General features: G+C 32.7%; 2 protein-coding genes and 1 pseudogene across 5 annotated transcripts; 1 reads left to right on the top strand and 2 right to left on the bottom strand.

The window, feature by feature from the left end:
- Positions 1–3,781: 3,781 nt before the first annotated feature.
- Positions 3,782–9,664, top strand: LOC108319326 (disease resistance-like protein DSC1; annotated as a pseudogene).
- A 2,435-nt stretch (positions 9,665–12,099) lies between these two features.
- Positions 12,100–12,692, bottom strand: LOC108319315 (uncharacterized). Its single transcript, XM_052868480.1, has one exon. The coding sequence runs from the start codon at positions 12,661–12,663 to the stop codon at positions 12,157–12,159; it is 507 nt and encodes a 168-aa protein (XP_052724440.1). The 5' UTR covers positions 12,664–12,692; the 3' UTR covers positions 12,100–12,156.
- A 655-nt stretch (positions 12,693–13,347) lies between these two features.
- LOC108319311 (disease resistance protein RPV1) lies at positions 13,348–18,128 on the bottom strand. Of its 4 annotated transcripts, none has more exons than XM_017550409.2 (7): positions 17,904–18,128; positions 17,552–17,633; positions 17,383–17,484; positions 16,632–17,259; positions 15,458–16,556; positions 15,051–15,362; positions 13,348–14,799 (listed from the first exon to the last, which is right to left on the bottom strand). In XM_017550409.2, exons 4-7 carry the CDS (start codon positions 17,219–17,221, stop codon positions 13,546–13,548), a joined length of 3,255 nt encoding a protein of 1,084 aa, XP_017405898.1. In that variant the 5' UTR covers positions 17,222–17,259; positions 17,383–17,484; positions 17,552–17,633; positions 17,904–18,128; the 3' UTR covers positions 13,348–13,545. The 4 variants fall into 4 exon arrangements, with proteins under 4 accessions (XP_017405898.1, XP_017405896.1, XP_052724438.1 ...); XM_017550407.2 differs by having other exon boundaries at positions 16,632–17,265; positions 17,415–17,484; XM_052868478.1 differs by having other exon boundaries at positions 16,632–17,484; positions 17,889–18,128.
- Positions 18,129–18,799: the final 671 nt, after the last annotated feature.

The following is an 18,799-nucleotide window of genomic DNA, read 5'->3' as shown; positions in this document are numbered from 1 at the left end:
TAATAATTTTATTATCTTTTATTATCAGAAAGAAACGCAATGTCTTTTCACTAATATTAATAATGAAAATAACTGATTGAAAGAGGCAACAAAATTTGTAAAAGTTATTCCTACTCTTTTTGGTCTTATAAATGCTTGAAAAGAGAAATAACTCCTAAAATATATATGGTAATTGAGGAAGCTTCTTTTTTTTTTTTTTCTGCATCCGTATATCTCATAACAATTCGTTTGAAATTTATTGACAAATATTTTTTTCTTTAATCGATATCAATTGTGAAAAAGACATTTTTCTGTCTGAAATAAATCCAAGCATTATTCACACCAATTGCTTCTACTAGTTTTTGTCTCATCTTTCCTTATTCTGCTCTAGATTGATTATCAATATTTTACGGGGTCAATATATTAAACACTTATTTGGATATACTATAAATATTTATAAAATAAAAATAAAAGACCATTAGTTCATTTTTTAAATGAAAAAAAATTAATTATTAATATGTTAGAAAAGTACAATATATTATTATTGATTATTATTATTATTATTATTAATTTTTTCTTTTTCATAATTGACTTAAATCTCTTTGTTATCCTATAGTTTTATCATTGTGCAATTTTAAAATAGAAAAATAACTCACCCATTTAATCTCCACTCTCATTAGGTTTGCAGTTAATTTAACATAAACTACCGACCTAATATCTAGATAGCGACACAGAGAGGTGGAAATATAAGTAGGTAAATTTTGAAGAACTTTAGTATGATCTTGGTTGAAAAAACAAATATAACTATAAAAAGTACATTTTTATCAAAAAAAGAATATGAAAAAAAAATGTCCTGTAAAAGTACATTAATTGAATTATTTCATTGAAAAATAAATTGATAAATAAAACAAAATTTATCAAAAAAATATTTGTAATAATAATATATGTTAATAAAGTTTGTTGTTAATTTAAATATTTTATTATCAATAGATATTACTATTAGTAAAATAGGTTCTAAAGTCTTTGTTTTAGGTTTTTATCATCTCATGATAAAATTTGTTGAAAATGATTTTTTTTTAATTCTCACTAACTGAAATTTTGTTTAATTACTCATTTATTCGTATTTTCATCTAAAAATATTAAGTTGATCTTTTACTTTCTTTTAATTTCAATTTAATCTAATAAGTGAAAATTAATGTAATTTAGTTCTGATTTATTGATGTAATTAACATAATTATAATGTTAATGTTGATAAAAATTATTGATCTCTTTAAAAAGTTTGACGAAAAATATCAAATTTTATTAAGTTTTCACAAATTAATATTAAATTACGTTAATTTTCACAAATAAAAAAAATTAGATGACCAATTTCACATTTTTGAACAAAAACAAAGATTAAATAACTAATTAAACTTCAATTTTTTAAAAATTTATTAACAAATTTATTGGTAATCTATGATTAGCCGTAAACAAATAATCAGTTAGATCGGTTAGCTAGTGAACAAATTGGTTGTCATGAATCAGTATGATTAATTTTAATGTTTATCAATTTAGAGGTAAATTGTGATTATTTATAATTACGTGATGATTAATTTATTGTTAATTAATAATTTAGTTCAAAATATATAAATACATATTTGAGATAAGAATCAATGTACTCCTATAAATATCCTCAAAACGGTTTGAACGAACAGTTGAACCTAGAATTCGAACATAAGACAACTCACTAGAGCTTAGATCATTAACTTCGATCTTATACTTGAAACAATTATCTTTTTATTTTTTAGGTGTTTATTTTTTTAAATTTAACCATTTTTTATTTAATTATTTTAAACTTAATTATTTTTAATTAAAAAATATCCACACAATAAATAAAAACTATTTATAATAAAATTTTAAAAAATTATATTTAGTTTTCTAATTTTAAAAACAACAATAATAGTTTTATTATTTTTTATTATCAGAAAGAAAAATAATGTCTTTTCACTAATATTAATAATGAAAATAACTGATTGAAAGAGGCAAAATATTTTTTAAAATTTATTCCTATGCTTTTTGGTCTTATAAATGCTTTGAAAGAGAAATAACTGCTAAAATATATATGGTAATCCAGGAAGCTTCTTTTTTCTTTTTCTGCATCAGTTCTCATAACAATTCGTTTGAAATTTCTTGACAATTTTTTTTTTCTTTAATCGATATCAATTGTGGAAAAGACATTTTTCTGTCTGAAATAAATCTTAGCATTATCCACACCAATTTGCTTCTACTAGTTTTTGTCTTATCTTTCTTTCTTCTTCTCTTGATTGATTATCAATATTTGACGTGGTCAATATATTAAACACTTATTTGGATAAACTTTACTGTAAATATTTATAAAATAAAAAACCATTAGTTCATTTTTCAAATGAATAAAAATTAATTTTTAATATGTTAGGAAAGTACAATCATTGTTTATTTGTAAAAATTTTAGAAAAATGATATTTTAAAAAAATAAACAGTTTAATAAAACTCGATTATTATAATATTATTTATTAATATGGATAGAAATTATTTCTTTAAAGTCATATTATTTAATAATTGAGTCTTGATTCTTTAATTTAGATCAATTAATTTTTTTCCGTATAAGTTGAGTTTCATTTTTTTTTTCTTTACATGTATCTTTTTAATAATTTTAAAAAAGTGATCATAACGATATTTTCTAATCATTTTTATGATATTTTTATGTGTAGATAAATATATGTAAGTTGGAAAGAATTTAACTAGTTATTGTCAATTGTTGGTAAGTAAGGAAAACTAAATGTACAATTTTTAAGTTATATATATCTTCAAATTTCTAATTTTATGATTATATGGTAAATTGACTAAATGATTGATCTCTCTAACGAGTGTGATATGTTGAATTTTGGGGAGGTTCTTATACTGACTAAATTGATTATATGTTAAAATATGAAAAAGTTATCTAGTTGATGTTGCAGATGAAATTGTTGAGTTAATGAAAATTATGTAATTTGATGATACTGATAAAATTGATGTTTTGGCATCTATGATTGTTATTGGAATAATTTTGCAGTGCTGAAATCACATATATATACAAAATTATGTAGACTCGTTAGGTGAGAATATATTTACTAGATGAAAATTAGTCGGAAAAGTGTAGACTTGATTGTCGTTAAGTACAAATATGGTTACTGGATAAAATCAGAGTGAGATAGTTTCTCACTTTATTGTCCCTTAATGAGGATATACTTATTAAGCGAACTCAAAGTCAAAGAATTCAATAATTTTATAGTAGTTGGACGAGACTAGTTTTGTTGGGTGTTGTATAGAAAGAGTTTAAACATACGAAATTGAGTGATAATAATAAATTATCATTTAGATGATTTTGGTTATATATATATATATATATATATATATATATATATATATATATATATATTAACCAGGAAATTTTTAAGAATCAATTAAATGATTTTTTAGTGATTTTTGTAAAGATTCTAGTTTAATGTTAATGAATAATAAAATATAAAATCAAATATTACAAAAAAGTAAAAAAAATGATTAACATATATATATTTTTTTCCAATATCGTATTTTTATAAGTTTTATTCCGCAAAGGAAAAAAAATTAAACACAATTTTATTATTTATGTTCTATTTTTTTATATATTTTGTTTTATTTTTTAAGAAAAAAATAATTCTTTCTTGTAATTTTCTTCGTATTTTCCTTTTAAGAAAAAAAAACTATCTTCATATTTTCCTTTTCTAGGTTTCTAGATATATTGTGGCTGACAATTGCTTTTTATATTGCAAAGGGGTAGAGCGTCGAAGAAGTTAGGATGCACTGTGTAGTCAATCCAATGTCTTTTCTGGTTTCTCATAAAATCAAATACGTTGCATTCATTTGTCTCGTGTTTGTAACATCTTCTACATCTTCCAATGACACTTCTCAAATAAAGTACGATGTATTTGTTAGCTTCAGAGGTGAAGATGTCCGTAGAGGTTTCCTTAGCCATTTGATCGAGGCATTTTCTCAGAAGCAAATCGCTTTCTTCGTAGATGATAGCATTCAAAAAGGGGAAGAACTATCTGAAGCCCTATTTGGAGCAATTGAAGAATCATATATTTCTTTGGTTATATTTTCAGAAAACTATGCTTCTTCAAGATGGTGTTTGTCAGAACTTGAGAAAATCTTGGAGTGCAGGAGAGAAAATGGACAAACTGTAGTGCCTATTTTCTACAAAGTTGACCCCTCAGACATACGACATCAACGGAGGACTTATGGAGATGCCTTTGTCAAACACGAAAAAAACTATTCCTTGACTACTGTGCAAACCTGGCGATCAGCTTTGAGTGAATCTGCTAATCTATCAGGATTTCATTTATCCCAATTTCTGTGAGTTTTTTACTCCCTATCATGGTTTGAGATATCTAAAGAAAAATGCTATTTCAAACAAAATCTTTTATGTTTACAGACCGGAATTTTTGTTTCTCTTTCTCTTATGCTTGATTATTTTGAGTTTCTCATAACTTCTTTTTGTTGCACAGAGATGAAGCTGAACTTGTTAAAAAGATTGTTAAATCTGTCTGGAGGACGTTGAATCATGTTCACCAAGTTAACTCCAAAGGGCTTGTTGGAATTGGTAAACGAATAGCACAAGTTGAATCATTGCTGCAATTAGAAACAAAAGATGTTCGCATGATTGGAATTTGGGGCATGGGAGGTATTGGTAAGACAACTATTGCGCAAGAAGTATATAATAAACTGTGTTTTAAATATGATAGTTGTTGTTTTCTGGCTAACATAAGGGAGGAGTCATGGAGACATGGAATAAACTCTTTGAAGGAAAAGCTTTTTTCAACATTATTAAGAGAAGAACATTTGAAAATTGGCAGACCTTTTGGGTTCCAGAAGTTAGTTGAGAGAAGACTTCATCGGATGAAAGTTCTTATTATTCTCGATGATGTCGGTGACGCAGAGCAACTAGAAAATTTAGCCAGAACAGATTGGTTTGGATCTGGTAGTAGAATCATTGTGACAACCAGAGATAAACAGGTGCTTGCTGAGGAGTCTGCCAGTGTATACCATGTTGAAGCCTTAAACTTTGATGAATCTTTGCGACTTTTCAATTTAAATGCCTTTAAGCAAAATCATATAGAGACAGAGTACGAGGAGCTGTCAAAGAAAGCAGTTGATTACGCCAAAGGCATTCCGTTTGTTCTTAAAGTTCTGGGTCACCGTCTTCATGGGAAAGACAAAGAGACATGGGAAAGTGAATTAGAAAGACAAGAAGTGCACAACAAAAAGGTTCATGATATTATTAAATCGAGTTACTATGATCTTGAGGAGGATGAAAAGAGGATATTTTTGGATATTGCATTTTTTTTTATGGGCAGCAACTGCAGGTAAAGTACATAGATTTTTTATTGAAAGATCGTGATTATTCAGTGGTTGCAGGATTGGAAAGGTTGAAGGATAAAGCTTTTATCAGTATTTCTCAAGAAAATACTGTATCAATGCATGACATCATACAAGAAACTGCTTGGCAGATTGCTGGCGAAGAATCCATTGAAAATCCCAGAAGAAGCCAGATTCGACTATTTGTCCCAGATGACATTTATGATGTACTAACACACAACGAGGTAATAGAGAAAATAACACAGAAGAATTGGATATTTTGGGGGAAAATATTTTATACTGATGTTTACAGATTTTCTATTATTATTCTTGCAGGGTAACGAGGCTATCAGAAGCATAGTGGTCAACTTGTTGAGAATCAAGCAACTACATTTGAAGCCACAAGTATTTACTAAGATGAGCAAGCTCCACTTTCTAAATATTTACACTGCAGGAACTCGTGATACTCGCTTCTACGAACGGTGGGGCTTGTATCTTCATCAAGGGCTCGAATCCCTGCCGAATGAGCTAAGATATCTTGGTTGGATGCATTATCCTTTGGAATCTTTGCCTTCAAACTTTTCTGCAGAAAATCTAGTTGAGTTGCACTTGCCATACAGCCGGGTGAAAAAACTATGGCATAAAGTGCCGGTAAATATTATATATATTTATAACTTTTAATCTAAAATTAAAATTAGCCCATGTCATGTCTTCAATAATCTGTTTGTTTCAACTGCTACAGGATCTTGTGAATTTAAAGGTCCTTATGCTGTATTCATCCTCGAACATAAAGGAGCTGCCAGACTTTTCAAAGGCCCCAAACCTTGAAGTAATAGATCTTCGATCCTGTGTAGGGTTGACTAGTGTTCATCCATCAGTTTTCTCTCTCAAGAAGCTTGAGAAATTAGATTTGGATGAATGCAGATCCCTTACAAGCCTTCGAAGCAATGTCAAAATGGAATCCCTTCGTTACCTCTCCCTCTTTAAATGCATGGAACTAAAAGATTTCTCGGTGACCTCAAAGAATATGATAATGTTGAATTTAGAAAAGACAGATATCAAGCAACTCCCTTCATCTTTTGGATCTCAAAGCAAGCTTGAACACTTAAATCTAAAGTTCTCTTCCATTGAGCGCTTGCCTGCAGACATGAAAGATCTTAAAGGGTTGCAACATCTCGATCTACGATACTGTAGGAATCTTAGCTTCCTACCAGAGCTTCCTCCATCTATTGAAACACTAGATTGCCGAGAATGCGTGTCATTGGGGAGCGTAGCATTCCCTTCTATTGCTGAACAATGGAAAGAAAATAAGAAAAAGGCTGTCTTTTGGAACTGCTTGAACTTGGATGAACGTTCACTCAAGGCCATTGAGACGAATGCGCGAATTAACATGGTGAAATTTGCACACCGGCATTTGTCTACATCTGGTGATGCTCACGCTATTTATGTGTACCCAGGAAGCCAGGTTCCAGAATGGTTGACGCATAAGACCACACATGATGATGATGATTATGATGACGATGGTGATGATTGCATAACTTTTGCTCCAAATCCTTCTCACCTGGGCTACATTTTTTGCTTGATTTTACCGGCAGTGCAGTATTCGGAAAGGGTTTTGAAATTGACGGTCAGTACTGAAGGTGAAGATGAAGGTGACAGTATGATTGTGTACTTAGACAGACCACGTCATACTATTAAGTCGGATCACGTGTATCTGATGTACAACGAAGCATTATCTCGCTTTCTAACCAGTCGTGCCAAACAGCAACCAATGCTAAAAATTAAGGTTACAGTAGCAACACTAACATTCTCATCAACATACACGGAGGTGCAGTTAAGAGGGTTTGGGGTTAGCACAATCAGCAATCTTCTTCAGAAACGACAATTGTATGATACTCCTATTCCAAAGGAACATTCTGAAGTCTGTCCAGATGCTCTGTGGAATAGATGAGAGGGAAGAGAATATATTACAGAAGGAGGTATATATATATATATATATATATATATATATATATATATATATATATATATATATATATATATATATATATATATATATATATATATATATATATATAATGTATACATAAATAATTTCGAATTGCTTGGCCTTTTCTTATAGTTTTTGGACTTTCTGTGTGGTTGTTTTTTCCTGGGACATATTAATATTTGTGTTTGAAGATTAGTGGAATGTGCCCATTTATTTTTTTTTATTTTATCTTTTGTAAATTTAAATTGTTTTGACTGGGATTTTTGTTCAAGTCCAGAAGATTAATTAGCAGGCCACACAGGAAAGAAAGAAGATATATGTAAAATATCTAATAATAGTATTTTAAAAGTTATAGTAGTTTAAAAATAGTGAGACTCAGTTATTTTAATACTAAATGATTTATTTATAAATAGTATTGTTATAAACGAGCTTCATTATCATTTCTTAAAATAATTTTTCTAGAACTCTTTATCTTCTCTTTAGGAGTTAAGCTTCATTATCATTTCTTAAAATAATTTTTCTAGAACTCTTTATCTTCTCTTTAGGAGTTTTAACTCCTGAACCATCTCTTTGACGATCAATAGGTACCTAATCGACTATGGCAACAAAGACTACATTTCTACCTGATCAGTTCTTTGTTTAGAACGAAAGTTCCTCTTTTTCTTTTTTATTATCTGTTGATGATGATGCTTAGGAAACTCCGATGCATGTTCATTGATGTTCATTTCTTGGTTCTTTGTCAATTTGTTGTGTCAATGACTCTTTCCGTTTCCAATTTGATGCTTTATAGGTGTCTTTAGAAATTTTTTGCGTTTCAAGCAATCAGTGAGACATCTTTAGAGTTGGACAACTCCTTGTGAGGTAAGAGAAGCTAGATCTTGTATTAGAGTTATGTTTGTTGTGTGAATCTAGTATATCTATGTATGATAAGGTAAATTAGATATAATCGTAATGATTGTTTGTGTAATGTTTGTGTTTAAATGATAATAAATGGTAGTATGATGTTTGAATATTTGAGACTTGTTAGAGGTGTTGTTAGATTGAAACCTGTTAAGGAAACAAAGGGATAGTGCTATGTTGAAGTTTTAGGATGTTTTAGTGTAAAAATGAGGTTTTGAGTACTGAGAATTTGATATGAGGGGTATGAACTGTTTTCGGAAATTTGAGGTTTGTTAATAGACCAATTATGACTTGTCAAGGCATCTAAATCAGTAAAATCTGGTGTGAAAGTGTTAGTTCAGAATAGGGTGATTTATTATGTATTTTTAGTTCAATTTTGGAGGTTTTAAGTGTTGGAAAATGGAAGTAGGATGGCTGGAAGGAATATGAGATGTTGGGGTGTGTTATCAAGTGTATGTAGACTTGGTTATGCAATTGATGGACTGAGATGTGGACTAGGAAGTGTAAAATTGAGTTTGGGTAGTTTAGAGGAGTGATTTTGGTTCAAGGGGTCAATTTGAGTTACAATGGTGTTTTCTGAAGTTTCTCAGAGTTTGTAGGGTCCTAGGGGTCTTTAGAAGTTAGGGGTAACGTGTTCAAAGACTAATTATTAGTGTTTGTGCATCTATCATGGCGCTGAGCACCCAAACAGAGCGCTGAACGTCCCAATTCCAGTGGCTTTAGTGTTAAGGGGCAATTTTCTGGCATTGAGTGCCACATTCTAGTGGCTATGGTGCTGAAGGGTAGTTTTCTGGCACTGAGTGCCACATTCTAGTGACTCTGCTACTAAGGGGTAGTTTATGGCGTTGAGAGGTAGCTTTCTGGCACTAAGGGATAGTTTTCTAGGATTGAGGGGTAATTTTTCTATGGTGAGCTTTTGAGTTTCTTTCTTTTATATTTTTGTGAATAATGATTATATTGATGATTTAATATGTGTTTTATGAAAGGTTTGAATGAGTTATGAATGCGTTTATAATTGAATTAAGTGTGGTTTGAAAATAATTTCTAAGGTGAAATTCTTATTGAAGGTTTCAAAGTGGTGATATAAGTTTCAAAGGTGGAGCTTGTTGGTGCGGTTCAAGTGTTGTTAGAATGAATGCAAGTAGCCCAATCTTGAGAATTTTTCTGACACTCTAATAGTCATACATTCTCAAATAGAGAGGTTTGACGCATGTGGTGAGAGTAGCAGGAAGTCTTAGTCTAGGTGCTTCTAATATGGCCTACGACGCGGTACAAACTAACCTTGTGATGTATGGTAGGGTGAAACCCATTTGGCAAGGGCTTTGGAAAGTAGTAAAGGTCACCACAAGTTCATAACCCACCATAACTCGACAGTTATTCTAAGTCCGGACAGTCAGTCTAGGTCCTTACATACTAAGATGTATGTTATATATATATATATATATATATATATATATATATATATATATATATATATATATATATATATATATATATATATATATATGATTCATGTATGCTATGTTATAAATGTTATATGACTTTTCTTGTATTTAGCTTATCCTTGCTTTTGTTTTTGTTTGTGTATATGTTATTTTTCTCTTTTGGATGATCACCTAAGTGGTGTAAGTTTAGAGAGACAATCTGTTCAGTTATTCCAGCAAGAGGTGAGGGTGGAGCAAAAGGATTGTTAGATGGTTCCATAGAAGTAGATCCCTTGTCTTTTGTATGTTTGTTTTTATCTAGTGGTTATATTATTGTATATATAAAATTTTATTTTAGTAGTTTTATACTATTAAAATGTGATGTTACCACATATAGGCACACACACACACACAGACACACATACAGACACACACACACAGACACACATACACACACAGACACACACACAGACACACACACAGACACACAAACACAGACAGACAAAGATAGACACAGACACACACAGACAGACACAGACACAGACACACACAGAGACTAGGGATGGCAACGGGTCGGGTTGGGCACAGATAGTGTCTACCCATACCCGACCCGACAAAAAAATTGACCCGCTACCCGCACGGATACCCGCTTAAAAACTATCCGTGGATAGTTTAGAACCCGCGGATACTCGCAAATATTTAAAAATATATATTTTTATAAATTATTAAAATAAAATTACAAAAAATATATAAAATATAATAAAAATTTAATTAAATATACATTAAGTTTTAATTTTAATTAAATTTAATCTTATAAAATATAAACTAATGTTAATTTTGATTTAATTTAACTTAATAAAATATAAATTTAATTTTTATTTTTATTTTTTGCGGGTAGCGGATATCCGCGGGTACGAATAGTATAATACCCGCACCCGACCCGTTTATAAGCAGGTATTAAAATACCCGCTACCCGCGGGTAGTAAATATCCGCGGATACTAACTATGTGTCGCGGATATCCGTGGGCGCGAATTTTTTTGCCATCCCTAACACAGACACACACACACACACACAAACACACACAGAGACACACACACACACAAAAACACACACAGACACACACACATACACACACACACACACAAATACACACACACAAACACACACACACACAAACACACACACATACACACACACATACACATACACACAGACACACACAGACAAACACACAGACATAGACACAAACACACACAGACACAAACACACACACACACACACACAGACACACACACAGAGACACATACACACACAGACACAGATACACACACACAGACACACACATACACACACACACAGAGAGACACACACACACATACAGACACACAAAAATACAGACACACACACAGACACATTTTTTTCTCACTTTATTTAATCAAATAGAATATTTTGTTAGTTGAAAAAGAAAAAAACAAGACTTAATTAATAAGATAGTTTTAAATTAAACCTTTAATGCTTTGATTCATTATTACTTAAAATCTTGGAATTGATTGAAAAAAATGAAATCAAAACATGGAAAAGATAGTTATAAGGATTAAAGAGTTAATGTCATTAATTCGTCCTACGTTATGTATTAAATACAAATTTTAATTTTTTATTATCCAATCTTAACTTTCATGCATAAGATTTTCTTATAAATATATACAAAAAAGAGTTTAAAAATAACTTTTTGAATTTTCTATTTCTTAAATAAGTTTAACAATTCTAAGAGTTAAATCAAACTGAACCATTTATAAGATGAGTTACAATGTCCAATAGGCTAATTGGTGTGTTTTGATAACAATAGTGTCGCAACCGGAATCGCGACGGGACGACGATTCAAAAAAGGAACGGGTTTTTGAAAGAGATTTAGGAGTCGCCACCATAGTTTATTATGGAAAACTACAGAAAAACCATAAAATAATAAGACACAGTCCACGAAAACCAGATTCTGGGTTCGAGAGTCGATTACGTGTAGGGAAGGTGTTAGCACCCTACAACGCCTGCCCTAAGGCAGTACCTTTAACTAAATGCACGAATATGATGAGGTTTTTAAAATGTTTAACTATCCCCTAAAATAAAACTCTAAATAAACAAAATATATTTTTTTAATTTTTTAGGCCCGACAAGGATTGACATTGCTCCTACGTATTCTCATTAAAATGAGAAATCAGGGTTACGTAGTTCTTTTGGAAACTGTGTTGAAAATTTCGTGTAGGAAATTGTTTGAGAATTTTGTTTGGAAATGATTTTGGATTTTTGGGAAGTGAACCTGACAAGGACTAGCCTTCCTCCTACGTATCTCCACTCTTGATGGAGAATCAAGGATCACGTAGTTCTGGCTTTAAACCTTGACATATCAAATAAATTTCTTTGGCATCTTCACTCTCGAGAAGCTTGATAACAAGATGCCCACCAATCTTCAACACTCATTTACCGTCGTCTGAACAAGAAGGGTCATCGTCAATTGGCTCCAAGTGAATTTTGTTGCCGAGAGCCAAATCCAAGGCACGCATCCCAAGCTCAAACGACAAGACCGCGTCTTTGGTAGTGATTCCGGAGATTAAGGGACACATATCGGAGAGTACCACCGAAAACCCTTTATCCTTGGGAGAAAGGGCTCTGAGCCGGTGGTGAGAGAGGGCGGTAACGTCAGCAGAGATGGTCTGAACCCTATAATCGCAGTGAAGAGGGGGAACCTTGACTTTTTTGGTGTCGACGCCGAGGACGGAGCCTCCGCCGTGGAAGGGTCCCAAGCTCTGACAAGCCACCTGGAGCCACCCTCCGGGAGCGCAACTGAGGTCGAGAACGGTGGCGCCACGGTTGATTATGTTGTGTTGCTTCTGAATCTGAAGAAGTTTGAAGGCTGAGCGAGCCACGTAGCCTAGCCGTTGAGCCTCCTTGTAGAAAAAATTCGCAGTTCCACCCACACCCATCTCCCCCTCCAACACACGCGTTGTCCTTCCCTCGACAAAACATTTTTTTTTACTAAAGACAAAATAGAATGTTCCAAACCTTTTTTTTCTTTCTTTTTTTTTTTGTTAATTACATTTAACCACATTAATTATATTAGAACAAAACTAAAAATAAAAATAAGAAGTAAAAACAAAGTTTAAAAATGAAAATTACGAAAGGAAAAGTAAAATAAAAATAGAATACTAAAAAAAAAATAAGAATAACATAAAAGAAAAGAAATGAAAATAACAGTGTAAATGAAAATGGGTAAAAAATAAAACATAAGACAATAGAATACGATAAAGCCAAAAGTCAATCCGGACGAAATTTGGTATTGACAAATACCAATCAAATATTTTTTTTTAAAGTGAAAGGATTAAAACATAATATCTTATTTAGTGATTATATATAATTTTACATACATATATAGTTTTTTATTGATATTTTTAAATTTTACATGAATTTAAAAGCTTTACTATGTTACTCAGTAAACTTCAAATGGATTTGTTTTGATATTGAAAATATTAAAACATTTGTTGAATTCAATATAATTAAAGAATGTTTGCCCGTTGAAATGCTTTATAAATTATAGAACCTCTCAGTCAAACACACTGATTAATAAATCAACGTTTCAGAGATATGAATGAATGAATGTCAGTCGAAAATAAGGAAAATAGAGCGTTGAAAAGTCAAAATATACATTAATTTGTATCGTGAATTGTCATACTCCTCACAGAAGAAAGTCAAGTAACAAAGCTACAGTCAATCCTTCTCTATTCTCATCCCAAACTATGCTAGTGTTCTTTTCTCCCTTTCAATGAAATTCTCTCTTCAAAGTTCTTGGCAGAGCGACTTTCATTATTCTATACCAATCTTCTGATACAAATATTAAAAGTCCCGACAAAGACAACAATGCAGAAAGTACAGAAAAATCTTGACAAAATTGGGACATTTGGAACATTATCACCAAATTTTACTTTTTGAACAAAACTGTGAAAGTCTGTAGTATTTATTACACTGATTCCAAAAGCTCTTAGCTTTAATGGTACGTACTTGGATGTGAGCGTTCGAGATGCCAATGCAACCTTAATTTTGATCCTTGGCTCATGTTTGGCACGACCGTTTAGGTATCGAGAACATGCCTGGTCATACATTAGATACACATGATCCGATGTAATACGATGTCTTGGTCTGTCCATGTACACATTGATATGGCTACCTTCACCACTAGTACTAATCTTAAATTCCAAAGCTGATCCCCCAAATGGGACTTCTGGAACAACAAAGCCAAAAATGAAGCCTATGTGTGAGGATTGTGGAGAAAGAACAGAAGAGAGATCAATAATCACGAAGTCATCATGTGTTGTCTTATGAGCCAGCCATTCTGGAACTTTACTTCCAGGATACACATACGTGCTTTGAGCATCCCCAAATAGGGAAAAATGTTGGTGTGCAAATTTCATCATGTTAATTTGTGCATTCAACTCAATAGCAGTGAGAGAAGGTTCATCCAATTTCAAGCAGTTCCAGAAAGCAACTCTTTTCTTATTTTCCTTCAGTTGTTCACCAGCAGTAGAAGGGAACGTTACAGTCTCAAGTGATATACATCCACGGGCATCTAGTGTTTCAAGTGATGCTGGAAGCTCTGGTAGAGTTCGAAGCTCTCTGCAATATCTTAGATCAAGATGTCGCAACCTTGTAAGATGCTTGATACTTGTTGGCAAGTGGTCAATGTAAGTGTATGCCAACCGTAGCTTTTGGAGGTTGCTTTGAAGTCCAAATGATGAAGGTAGTTGCTTGATTCCAGTGAGTTCTAAATTCAACTTTACCATATTCTTTGAGGTCACTGAGAAATCCTTCAGTGACATGCATCCATAGAGGGAGAGATAACGAAGAGAGTCCAAATGGACATTGCTTCGAAGGCTTCTAAGGGAAAGGCAGCCACCTAGATACAGTTTCTCAAGATTTCTAACAGAAAAAATTGATGAATGCACACTAGTCAGACGTACACAAAATCTGAGATCTATCACTTTAAGATTTGTGGCCTTTGAAAAATTTGGTAGCTCCTTTAGTCTTGTTGATGAATGCAGTATCAGGACCCTTAAGTTAACAAGATCCTGCAGCAATTAAACCAAATTAAGACAATATTAGATGAGCTAATGAAAGTGAGAAATTTTGGATTAGTTAACATTAATGAAGTAGTCCTTCTAGTTGTTCTGGTTTTAAATGAGTTCATATACCAGAAGTCCCTAATCCAATTTTTGTGGCAGGGTAGTAGAACCAGAAAGTTTTTTGTCAATTTTTTTCTAACTAGAGAGGACTAAAACTTAAATTAGACACATAATAAGTAGAGATACATAATACTTACCGGTGTTTCTTGCCAAACTTTTTTCAGTCGACTATTTGGTAAGTTCAATTCAACAAGATTTTCAGCAGAAAACTTTGAAGGCAAAGATTCCAAAGGATAATGGGTCCAACGAAGATATCTTAGTTCATTTGATAGAGATTCAAGCCCTTGTGGAAGATACAAGCCTCCTTGATCCCCGAGGCAACTACAAGACCCTTTACTATAAAAATCTAGAAAATGTAGTTTGCTCATCCTTGCAAACACTTGAGGGTTTAATTGCAGTTGTTTGATTCTTGACAAGTTGATCACTATGCTTCTGATGGCCTCATCACCCTGCAAAAACGCAGTAGGAAATTTTGAAACATCGTTATAAACTATTTTCCTACAAAAAATAAAAGATTCTGTCAGTATATGATTTTATCTTTTACCTTATTGTAGTTTAGTACATGATAAATGTCCTCAGGATCCAATAGTCGAATCTGGCTTCTAGGATTTTCAATTGATTCTTCTCGAGCAATCTGCCAAGCTGTTTCTTGTATAATGTTGTGCATCGATACACCATTTTCTTGAGAAACACTGATAAGAGCTTTATCTTTCAACCTTTCTAATCCGGCAACCACTGAATAATCATGGTCTTTCAATAAAAAATTCATACGCTTTACCTTCAGATTCAGTCCATCGAAAAAGCATGCAATATCTAAAAATATCTTCTTTTCATCCCGATCAAGATCATTGTAACTCAATTTAATAATATCATGGACCTTTCTGTTCTGTACTTTTTTGAGTCTTTCCAATTGGCTTTCCCAAGTTTCCTTATCTTTTCCATGAAGAAGGTGACCCAAAACTTTAAGAACTAGTGGAATCCCTTTTGCATAGTTGACCACTTTCTTTGAAAGCTCATGGTACTCGATTTCAAGATGATTTTGCTTAAAGGCATTCAAATTGAAAAGCCTTAAGGATTCATCAAAGTTTAATGCCTCAACCTCATATATACTAGCAAACTGTCTAGCAAGTACCTGTTTATCTCTGGTTGTTATGATGATTCTGCTACCTGATCCAAACCAATCACGTGTTCCAGCTAAAACTTCAAGTTGATCTGAATCATTGACATCATCAAGAATGATGAGAACTTTCATACGTCGAAGCCTTCTCTCAATATATTGAGGCAATCCGTTAGGTGTGTCAATTTTCAAATCCTCTCCTCCTAATAATGTTGAGAAAAGCTTCTTCTTTAAAGAGATTATTCCAAGCCTTCCCGATTCTTCTCTTATGTTAGCCAAAAAACAGCAACCTTCATATTCAAAGCACAACTTGTCATATACTTCTTGTGCAATGGTTGTTTTACCAATGCCACCCATGCCCCATATTCCCATAACACGTACATCAGGCTCTTCTGATTGTAGCAGTGATTCAACATGTGCAATTCGTTTACCAACTCCAACAAGCCCTTTGGATTTACCTTGTTGCACTTGATTCAACCGATTCAACACGCACTTAACTATCTCTTTAATAAACTCAGCTTCGTCCCTGTGCCATAGAAAATGTGTAAATATCAAACACATACTGAAAAGTTGATGAAAAAACATAACCTCAAATACATACCGAAAAGTTGATGAATGAAATCCTGCCAGATTAGCAGCTTCAGTCAAAGCAGTTCTCCAGATTTGCATAGTGGTCAAACTATATCTTACCTGATGTTTAGCGAAGGCATGTTCATAAGTCCCTTTCTGATGTCTTACATGTGCAGGATCCACTTTGTAGAAGACAGGTAGTACAATCTGACCATTTTTCTTTCTACACTCAACAATTTTCACAAGCTCTGACAAACACCAGTGTGAAGAAGCATAGTCTTGTGAAAATATAATCAATGAAACTGATGATCCTTCAATTGCTCGAATGAGTGCTTCAGACAGTCCATCTCCTCTGACAACGTTGTTATCCACAAACGCATTAATATGCCTTTGAGAAAACGCCTCAATCAAATGGCTAAGGAAATCTTGCCGGATATCTGTGCCTCTAAAGCTAACAAACACATCGAACTTTATCTGAGGGGAGTCATTATCATAAGCAAAATCTGTCACTGGATATGAAGAATTATTACTATTATTATTGTCTATCGCTGCCAGCAAGACACACACAAATATTACACGTTTGATTCTATCAAAAACTCGGAAAGAATTAGAATATGTCATTGGGTTGGATCGTATATCCTCTGGATCTTTCTTCGTGTCTACACCTTTATGAAAAGAAAAGCGATCAGCAGCAAGATAAATCCATAAATGGAAAGATAAAAAAAGCTTTTTTCTAAATCAAAAAGGTTATTATTAAGAATCAGTACAGGAAGTAGAGTAACCTAGTACAAGAGAACAGTTATGTGACTCCAACCTCAAACAGCCGAATGCATTAATCCGCTGATTAAATCACTCCTAACAGCTTAAAGAGCTGGACTTAATATCTGCAACAAACTCAAATTATTCTCAGCCAAATAGACACAAAAATATATTTCAGATGAAAATACCTACAGTAGCAAGATTCCAAATTAAGCCTGTTGTTGCTTTTAGTTGGCTGGAATCCGTGACAGATTGAAATCAAGCCATTAAACCCCTGCTTCAGAATGCTTAATTGGTCAGAAATCAGAAGCACTTCAGAGAGTTTTCTTGAACTCTGAATTGATCACTTTGTCAGTATAGTCTTATATATGTGTGTGTGAACATTGATGAATGGTAAGATTCTAAAAATGGACACTCTCAGTTTTTCTGACCATATCGTGACTCTGTCTAAAACTGAATAACTAATTTGAAGATACTGATTGACCACAAAAGCAGGCGAAATTAAGAAAAAAAGAGTGGATTAAACAACCTCATTATGACTGACCTGGAAAGACTATTTCTGAATTTTCAGCAATCAGATGAAGATTGTGTAGGTTCCTTTGAGGGAAGCGGAGTTGAAAGAGCTTCCTTAGGATGGATTCAGCAAGAGTTTTTGGGTGCACTTAAGTATACAGTCATCAAAAGATAGGAGTTGACGCCCTCTGCATAGTCTTCTGTTCTCTCACACAGGGAAGTCTCCACACGCCTAGGAAATTTTGTGGCAATTTAAACTAAACTACCGCGTGCTGTTATATTCAATTCAATGATATATAATTCAACATGTTGTAGGAATATGACTCTTCGCAGTTTTTTACACATAATGTGGAGAATTCACCCATTTTGTATCATATTTTTTAGCCTTGTATCAATAACTTTTTTATCTTGTGAGGAGGTGTAGGATGTGTAAAGCTTATCCATGCATAAAAACCAGATATTTAAGTTTGATTTTGCTATGAAAGAGAATGTCTCAAACCCCACGTTTCATTACATCATGGTATGTTTAATTAATAATGAAAATGAAAAGAATACGTTGGAAAGTGATTTTATTTAACATCTATGTCGCAATCGTGAGTCTTCCTCCACGTGCCCGTGCTATATTCGGTAACAGAAGTCTTCATTCTCATTTTCGTCTTACAAGAGGGGATATATTAATCACTGAAAGTTTCGTCAAATATAGATTATGTATTCAATGAGACTGTGGTGAGAGAAAGCTATTAGGAGTGTGCATAATTGATACAAAAATATCTATGTAATATTACACTAAATATGAGAAAATTAGAGTTCTAGAATGTCATGGATCAATGGAAGTAGCTTCATATATCATGCTGACCCAGTCTTAGATTAATGCTCTTAAAACCAGCATGGTGGTTAGGGTTGGTAATTGAGTCCGACAAATCAAAT

This window comes from Vigna angularis, chromosome 9 (genome assembly GCF_016808095.1).
Source record: "Vigna angularis cultivar LongXiaoDou No.4 chromosome 9, ASM1680809v1, whole genome shotgun sequence".
NCBI classification, from domain to species: domain Eukaryota; kingdom Viridiplantae; phylum Streptophyta; class Magnoliopsida; order Fabales; family Fabaceae; genus Vigna; species Vigna angularis.
This window is presented reverse-complemented; position numbering and strand designations above follow the sequence as displayed.